This window comes from the organism of the source record quoted next, unplaced genomic scaffold (genome assembly GCF_019419815.1).
Source record: "Pyrus x bretschneideri cultivar Hongxiangsu unplaced genomic scaffold, Pyrus_bretschneideri_v1 Contig45, whole genome shotgun sequence".
In the NCBI taxonomy this organism is placed as follows: domain Eukaryota; kingdom Viridiplantae; phylum Streptophyta; class Magnoliopsida; order Rosales; family Rosaceae; genus Pyrus; species Pyrus x bretschneideri.
In genome coordinates this window covers 3,134,512-3,143,516 of record NW_025999779.1, presented here as the reverse complement: position 1 = coordinate 3,143,516, position 9,005 = coordinate 3,134,512, and the positions used below count along the sequence as shown (strand labels likewise).

The 9,005-nt window shown below is 37.7% G+C and overlaps 2 protein-coding genes across 2 annotated transcripts; both read right to left on the bottom strand.

Moving 5' to 3' along the window:
- Positions 1 to 423: 423 nt before the first annotated feature.
- LOC103934508 (mitochondrial import inner membrane translocase subunit TIM14-1) lies at positions 424 to 3,171 on the bottom strand. Its single transcript, XM_009344261.3, has 3 exons — positions 3,013 to 3,171; positions 2,201 to 2,379; positions 424 to 808 (listed from the first exon to the last, which is right to left on the bottom strand). The coding sequence occupies exons 1-3, from the start codon at positions 3,013 to 3,015 to the stop codon at positions 652 to 654; spliced, it is 339 nt and encodes a 112-aa protein (XP_009342536.1). The 5' UTR covers positions 3,016 to 3,171; the 3' UTR covers positions 424 to 651.
- Positions 3,172 to 4,401: 1,230 nt separating this feature from the next.
- Positions 4,402 to 8,241, bottom strand: LOC103934517 (protein IQ-DOMAIN 2-like). The gene is given in 7 exon segments (XM_048567642.1): positions 4,402 to 5,402; positions 6,018 to 6,062; positions 6,064 to 6,138; positions 6,549 to 6,770; positions 6,901 to 7,236; positions 7,327 to 7,424; positions 8,011 to 8,241. Coding segments are annotated over 6 exon segments (1,449 nt in total). The 5' UTR covers positions 7,399 to 7,424; positions 8,011 to 8,241; the 3' UTR covers positions 4,402 to 4,703.
- Between the last annotated feature and the right edge of the window lie 764 nt (positions 8,242 to 9,005).

The window sequence follows — 9,005 nt, the reverse complement described above, 5'->3', positions numbered from 1 at the left end:
TTCTACCTCACTCTCTTTAAAATTGACTCCTAGGTGTGTAATCAACAAGAAATGATTTTTACGCCCAACTTTTCATTCTACACACAAGGAAAATGATTATAAATAAAAAAGTAACACACATTTATATTATCACTTGCACCATCTTTCTAGTAGATATGAGACTCATATGCATTAACGGATCCTAAAAGACAAGAAGGACCCCAAAATTACAAAGAAAAATAGTTAAAGAGTAGAAAGTATCCCAACGTTATGGTTGTTTGGCCTTTAGTGAAGACGAGGGTTTGTAGTCTTTTCCACAACTTATTTTCCGTATTAAATAGATTGTTTAGGAAAGAAAATTATATTGACAGGCGTGTCACAGCAAAAAAATACGTGTCGTATTGGGGAGTTCGAGTTTTGAGGAGCAAAGCAAACTAGCAAAGATCCCAGAAATATGACTTCACTACTACAGAATTTTCACACGAAATTAAACGTACAAGAGTTCCAATTAGAACCAACTACAGGATCCTCAAATTATAATTTCACTGCTACAAAATCGTTCATATACGCCGAAAATTATTGATCCGAAACAAAGATAACACTCCTAAAACTCACTATGTGAAACCTTCGCAAGAATGGCATTGATGCAACGGAAAGGACAAGTTAATACAATTAAAATGCAGAGCCGGTGCCCTTGGTTCTTCCAAGCATCATTTCTTTAGCTTCGTTAATTTTGGATGCAAGGTAATGACTACCCCCTGCATCCGGATGGTTAGCAACCATCACCCTCCGATGTGCTTCCCGGATTTTGTCATTAGGAGTAGTCTCCCTGAGAAAAATACAAAATATATATACACGAACATCACGTATAGAGGATATAAGCAAAAGGATAATAAAACAGTATCCCACAGCTTGCACTTTTTCTCGGTCTTACAGCTCAAGACTTGCTCTAATTGAGCAGGACCAAGTGTGCATGGGTTGAGCTCATGTCAGGCGTAAAAGTTTGAAATTTTGACGAAAATATGAACTTCTGAGCACAATATCAAGACTTGGAAAATTCGCTGTATAACACAGCTTAAGCTACTGAAAACCGACAATAGGAAACATGCCAGCACTAGTTGAGCTTCCTGTCATTTACGCCAATGAAGAAATCTCTTGTGAAAATCAAAGGACCTAGAACAGATAACCAATTTTGTACTAGGCACCCACAAGCTCTCCAAAATTATAATTGAGCAGAACCTAAAATATTGGATGCTACTCAGCTAACCTCAAGGCTCAGGTATATACAGGGTTAAAACCACGGCTACGGTTAAAAGATCAGTGACAGGACAAACATTTTGATACATATATGCCTAAAGAAAAAAAAAAAGTAACAAATTTCGCAATTCTAAATAACCCAACTTTGGCTGCAAAGAAGGGTAAAAGGAATGAACCACAGCCTGCTGGCACATATTTGCTGCTGATCTAAGGTTAATTTTGTAATTCTAAGTAACAGACGAAACATTACTGTAGGGCTTTGATTAGATTGGTAAGGAGGGCACCCCAGGTATGTTATAGAAAGGGAAGGCAGAGGTAGTACTTTGAATGGTGAAAGACTAGGCTTAAGGATAGAGTTCCCTTCTTGATCTGGGTCAGAGGTTCCTCTTCCTGAGCCTCTTTCTTTGCATGTTCCCAAAGGCTATACCGCAATTCTTGGGCCCCTTTTTCTTTGCTCTTCCGGAACTGGTGCAGAAATTGATGGGCTTCGGTCCTTTGCTACCCAATTGTTTGGTAAACAGGAGCAATTCAAACAATGTAAAGAAGCCAGGGCCAAGGTTCTGAAAGAAGCAAGGAATACCAATAGGTACAATATGAAATAAAAAGACCCGGCTTCCACAACTACAACTAAGGGAGGAACTGCTAATTACATAGTGGGTTCTAAAATAAGCAATAAGCTCCTTCGGACATGCTTAAGGATTAACCAGTCCAACTACCAAATAGACCTAGCCTCATCCATTTATTATTTTCTATATATGTAAGGCAGTAGAGCTGCAATTGCTTGAAAAACTCCACACCCGAATAATAGACTCATATTTGAGGAAACATTAGCAACAGGAACATTTCAAAGAAATTTTTATGCAATCATCGCCATAATGTACATTAACCTGTCGCAATATAGTTTCCATGACTCAAATACAACATAGATTCATATATATTTCAAGAAGGGGCCAGTTGGTGGTACCTCACTCCAAGTATGAGAGCAGCTTCCCTTTTGGTCATGGTAGATTGAAAACCACCCTCATAGAATTTCCGCAGTCTAGCTGTCGGTGGTCTTGCTTTGAACGCTTGCCAAGCCTGAATGCTATACCTACCAGCATATGCAGCAGCAGCTACAGCAATTCCTCCTACCAACGGCGTGACCTGTTGCAAATCTTATACATAAGCTTCACCGGTAGCGTGTGCAGCAATGTCACAAGAAAAATAAAAAATAAAAAAGAAAACTATTTTGCAACTAGGGGCGGTTAACTCATCCTCGAAAAACAGAGTACATAGCTGTGAAATCAAACATAAAGGCTCAACTGTACAATCTTCTGTTGTTATATTCCGAGTTACACAAAGCATAAAATTCCCTACTCAAATATGGACAGTACCACACCTAAATTCTAACAATCAAAACGAGAAAAAAAAAAAAAAAAAAAAAACAAGAGACAGTGTTCAATGATCAACACCCACGATCCATAAAGATTAAAATTCTTAAAACTCCTCGCTCATTAGGCAATAAAAAGCAAATAATCTGAAAAAATAACTTATTTTTCAAATGTAGACAAAAGATCTAAATTTTTCAGCTCCCAAGCTTTTTCATCTGAATCCGAAGGTGTGTGTAGCTAATTGAGCCCTAATTACATCTAGAACAGACGCCAAACCCTTGCTTGGAATCACCCAGATAATCCCAATCTACAAATTACTTCCCTTTCGGATATGAAGAAATTTAGATTCGCATATCGAAACAAATATATACACAGAAAGATTGAGGATATTGGGAAGAGGACTCACCATTTGTGCAGCTCTTTCGAGATCGGAGAAACAGTTCCGTTAGGGCTCGGCCAAGCGCTAGGGTTTATGGTCTTTTCCTTTCGCGAGGTATTTCTTCGCAAAAAAAAAAAAAAAAAAAAGTTTAATGTTTTCGTGTTCGTTTGGCGGTTAAATAAACGTAAATATCTAATTACAAAACGAGAAGGCCGCCGACAACCACAAACCGAGCACTTGTAGAAGAAGCCAAAGGAAACTACTCGCCGTAAAAGGAAAGGACTTTTGTTTTGTTTGTTTTGTTTTTTTTTTTTTTTTTCGTATTTTAATATTTTGATTGGGTGATTTTTATTTTAGTATCCTCAAGAATCGTAAAATTTGTATTTTAATATCTAAAAATTTTTTCGTCTTAATTTCATACTTAAAGTTTGATTTTTATGACATTTTAATACTTTCGTTAGGTTTTCAGTTAAGTTATTCGTTAAGTGATGACGTGACATAACTTTGGCCACCACAGTTTTCACATGAATGTGAAATTGTCCAGTAAATCCAAGCCATTGGGTGATACTTCTTATTAGCAAATATGATGGCCCAAGGTTATGTCACATTATCACTTAGCGAAAGATTTAGCAGAAAACCTAATAGATGTATAAAACCATCATAAAAATCAAAGTTATTGAGACGAAAAAAACTAAGGGCGACGAAGTGCAAATTTTCACATTATTTGAGGGTAATAAAGTAACAATAACTCATTTTTATTTCATAAACATGAAGGTTTTTTTTTATTATTAGTATAAATGCGAAGGTTATAGATAATAACTTGGGCTACAAAATCATTTTGTTATTTTGAATCTCTAATAATGCTATTAATTGTCGAATATTGAACGGTTATATAAGGCATGTACGAGATTGCTCGGAAAATTTTAAAATGTTTATGTTTCATAGAAGTGTTTTTGGTAAAGCACATATTGGATGCTGCTTCAAAAAGCTTTTTCGAGAAGCACACATGCTTTTCTTTTTCAATTCACTCTGTATCACCTCCTTAGGTTTACTGAGATATATGAAATAAAAAAAAACGCGAGTCTTCTTTTAAAGTTTGTCTTAAAATTAGGAAACTAATCAACTAGGGCCTAGGTGATCCGATTCCCATTCCATACTACCATCTTCGAGTTTTTCGATTCCTTCGCTCCCAATTTTATTGTCATATGCACGTGTCATCCAGATGTCATTTGGATATCTGGGTTGGGACGTGTCAATTTTCTTTTCCAACTCTAACCATCAGCATAAACATACGATCAAATACTTCACACCCAGTTGTCACTTATTAGTGGCATGAACTAGTCTAACAATAATCCATAAATTAAATACATAATATATAAATTTTAATTTTAATCACCAATTCGAGGAAACAAGAAATTCAACACAACAATATCAGTCTTTTAAGAAATGGGTTCTGACAATGGCAAGGACCCGGATAAGAGATGTAATTATATCAGATACAAATAAACAAATATGAATAAATAACAACAAATTGCCCCATTGCTTGCATCACAAGCAAACTCCTGGGACTCAATTTTACCCCACACCACCAACTTTTCAGGAATAACAAATTAAAGAAATTAAACAATTCACAGATGCAATAAACCTTTATTTCTTTCTTTACCTTTTGGTCCATGAAACAGCTTTTCTTCCACTCTTCTTCTCTGTGCTGGAAATAATTAGCTTTCCACTCCAATATTGGTCGTTTTGTTTTCTGTAATTATACTGCTGTCAACCCTTGGTGGACCAGAATGCCGCCTTGGTCGAGCGGGTGAGGCTGGGAATGACAGCCGTTTCTTAGCTGACTCAGGCGGCGAGTCCTTCTCGGTGATCCCATTCTTCTCTGCTGGGCTCTGCAGCCTGGACTTAGCTCTTGCGGATTTAGTTGGTACCATGTAACTCGGAACTGCTGGAGAACTATCTAGGCTTTCGTCATCCCTCACTGAGGAGCCAGCAATGCTGTGCCTCCTAAACTGAGTTGATTGCACACTCACCATGCTTTTTGTGTCATCATCCGGCCCCCTACTTCCCCTTGGGCTTGCTGCTGGCTTTAACTTTCGAGCTACTTTCGAAGCTGGCCTGGAAGGAGTTGAAGGGGACCGGAACCCAGGATGGCTTGGCTTTTCACTGGCTATTGGGGATTGCTTGTCGGAATTCAGGAGGTAGCGAGCATAGGACTTATTAATTTCTCCAGCAGACATGCCGCGACTTGCACTCTTTACAGATGCATGGTCGTCTTGCATGTCTTTATCCGTCATGCCACGACTCTCCCAAGGCCGGGCAGCCATCCACCTTTCCAACCAGCTCCATCCCCAGGTGGGATTGCTTGGATCCATGAACATAGGGTTTACAGATTTTGTAGTATTCTTCCCATTTTTCTGTAGAGTGATCAAGAGGTTAGACCAAGAATGAGGCCCATTCAAGATTCAGGAAAACAGAGACCATGTACTTTATATTCGCTACATGTATTTTTTACATGTTTTATATCACACACACAACAGGACACGACCAATCAAACCACCCGCAGAAAAGGAAACTATGCAAAAGGAAACCAAGTTACTTTTTTTTCTTTTTATCAAACCAAAACCTAACCGTTGATTTTACAGACCTTAATGTAGCTCGGGTAGCTGCATTTATAAACTACCTCTATGTCACCTAATTTTACATGCACCATAACACTGGTGACCAAGCTTACACCTTTTAACTCCAAGTATAGAAACCGTGTGATAAAAGTAAAATTGACAACCTTGTTAACAATTATGAAAAGAAACAAGAAGTCAACAGGAGCTAGAGTAACTTCTCCTGAATATCGGGGAATTGCTTAGAATGATATGTGCGGTACTAAGTTTCAGGCTTGGATGAAAAAACCTAAAGGATAGCAAGGCTCATAACAATTCAAATAGCATAGTAACAAAATTAGTTGAATACATAGGCTACTCCTCCCTCATCTTTTCAATTCATTTATGTTATGTAAAAGAATAGATTTAGGATACCTGATGAGAAAATGCATAAGCAAGTGCTCTTTCCCTTCTCATCGCTTGCCTCATGTTTGCTTAATAGGTTAGCTTCAACTTGCTCCTTCGACTGTATGCTATCATCCCATTCATCCCCGAGCTGTATCAATTTTCAAAATGCGTTAACTGCTGAGATTCATCTAGATGAAAAGTTCCCTCAATTAAACTACAAATATAGAGCTGTTTGGGAATCTTTGATTTGATTTCAACCTTTGTAACTGTCCCATTTGACTTGGATGGGTCAACAACGCAATAATTCTAACTTGCATTTCTCGCACCAGCTCAAGACAAAACTTTGAACCCATAGTGTTTAGTTTATTCACAAAAGAAAGGTTTGGAAATTGAGTTCAAATAAAAATCTAGCCAATATGACTTGTCTCTTAAACAGCTCGTAGGATTTACAAATAATATGGAAATGAATTGAGAAATCCAAAGGAAAACAGGTTAGACTTTGTAACACACTGTAATTAGTAGTAAAGATTATAACACACTAAGAGTGATAAAACAGACCCGCAAAGTTTCAAGCTCTTTTGCATGTTTCAGTAGGAGTTGCCTTTGCAGAGCCTGATTCTCTTCTAACATCCTAATCCTCCTTGAACGTATCTGAGATTGCACACGAGATAGAGTCTGCATGCATCGGAGGGTATTTGTGGCTTGCCGTTTCACAACAGACCCCTCTATCAATGATTTCAGCCTAACCAGCCCTCTTAAAGCCCTCAATGCCCTTCTTGCCTGATGAGTTCAGAAATTAACTCAGGTTAATTTCAAAATATCAGGTTAAATTTTAGCATCCATTTGTAAACTTATGAACGCTGGCATCAAAGATGTCAAAGACCAAAACATAAAGTTCTATAAGCAATACCAAGTATCCTCGAAATGCGGTTTGAATTTTGATAGCTGCCACTTCCTCCCTTGATTTTCCAGCATAATGAGTAACTGTGGGAAGTCTGACGACCTCCACAGCCGCTTGAGTCGGAGGAGCCAGAGAAACCACAGGCTCAGCCACTGCAGTGGTGGAGACTGTGGTGGTGACTGGAACAGAGTAAGCATCACTATTCTGCTCATTCTCCGCATTGGTTAATTTCACCTCTTCTTGTGGCGGAAGAGGTGGCAATATAGTGGATGGTTGATAAGAGGTAGACTCGAATTCTGGGTACTTTTGCTTCCCAAACCATTTCTTTTTCGATTTATCTGATCTCTGGAAAAAAAAGTTACAAAAAACATCAGAGACTGGTAATGGAATATACAATAAAATACAATGTTAAGAGGAATTCGAATATCATCAAACCTGTTCCTTCTTTTCCTTGGAATCAGGGCTCAGAGCTTTCTTTACTGAAGAAAACCAACCTTTCTTCCCCATCTCCTTAACATTCCTCGAACTAATCCCTGTGAAAAACAAGTCAAACTTCACTTCCAAATTTCAATTGCATAGAATTATGACTGCATCTAATTCTACATATTATAAAATGTACAAGGCACATCCTTCAAAATCAGCATTTTAATGACCGAAAAAGTTATCGAACGAAATATAGGGAAACAAAAAAGGAAAGACAAATCAGCTAGATAATTAACTTTCCATGGCAACTTATAAGTTTTCTGCTAAATGCCAGTAAATTTAAGCAATCAAAGATGAAAACTATTTACCATCATCCAGTTCAACTAGCAACTGGGTAGTTTCAAAAGAAAAAATGGAAGAACACCCAGATGCCAAGATTGCCTATTTTTATCCAAAAAGAAAATTCACCACAATTATAAAGTCCAACTAGTAACTGGGTTATCTTCCAAATCAAATTTGCACACCACCCAGATGTTAAAAATTGCTTCTTTATCCAAAATTAGTAACCCAAATGCCAACGCTACACAAATCACAATGAAAAATCAACATTCAACAGCACCACATAGTGAATTCAAAATAACAAAAAGCTACAATGGGGGTGGTGTTTCCAAATTAACGAGCAAATCAGAGCATTACCCTGTAAACAAAAGTGGCAGATCTCAAATGGTAACTTCAAAGAGATTGGCCCTCCTCTTTCTCCTCTCCTCACTATTTTCCCACCAAACAAACAGAAAGTATTGCAAGAGCTTGAAGGGTACGAGCAACAGCCAATAGGGCTCCACTTGCCCTCCTGTCTTTCCCTTTGTAAAGGGCAAAGAAAAGCGAAAAATTCAGATCTTGACAAGGAAAATTTGAAGGATGCGGAAGAAGAATATGATATGAGGAAGACCAGCTGGGTTCTGCTAGTGTGGGTCCCTTTTTTCTCGGGTTGGCCAATCTGGGCCCAAGGATTTAAGAAATGGATTTTAATCTTGGCGTGTGTATGGACTAGATGCTCTGCCCTCCGACACTTCTCTTTCATTGATTGGTCCCTCACGGTAACGTCCCTTGACGGGAAATAGATCTTCTTCAGATTCCTTCCATCAAATCCTTCTATCAATCAATTCGAGTTTTTAAAATTTGATCCAACGACTATAAATAGGAGTTTACATTAAAGTTATAATAACTTTAACCGTTGGATCAAATTTCAAAGATCCGAATTAATTGATATGAATGATTTGGTGGAAGAGATTCGAAGACGATCTCCTTCCCTTGACGGTAACATTTAAGGATCCTACTGTAGGTAAATTTGACTCCTCGTCACCGTTAGTTTAGTTCTCTCGCTTCTCTCGCAAACAATATTTATCACGTCATGGTCTATACAAAAATATAAACCATTGTCAATTACTCGTGATAAAAAAGAATGTTGGGTGAAAATTAATAAAAAGAAATATGAACCATTGTCCAGTGCTGATGGTAAAAACATAAGGGAATGTTGGGTGGAAATTAGTCGAACTTTCGTTGTGTATGTAAATGCTCCACCGCTAAGGTTACATGTTTTCGAATCGTATTATGGATGTAAGTATAACGTTAAGTGAGATAACAAAACTGATCATAATTCAAGATTTTTTTTTTAATTTTCACGATAAAAT

Coding starts and splice junctions, on each gene's coding strand:
- LOC103934508 (XM_009344261.3), bottom strand. Junction 809..2,200: donor GCTCTCATACTTGGAGTGAG/GTACCACCAACT, acceptor TATTTTTCTCAG/GGAGACTACTCCTAATGACA.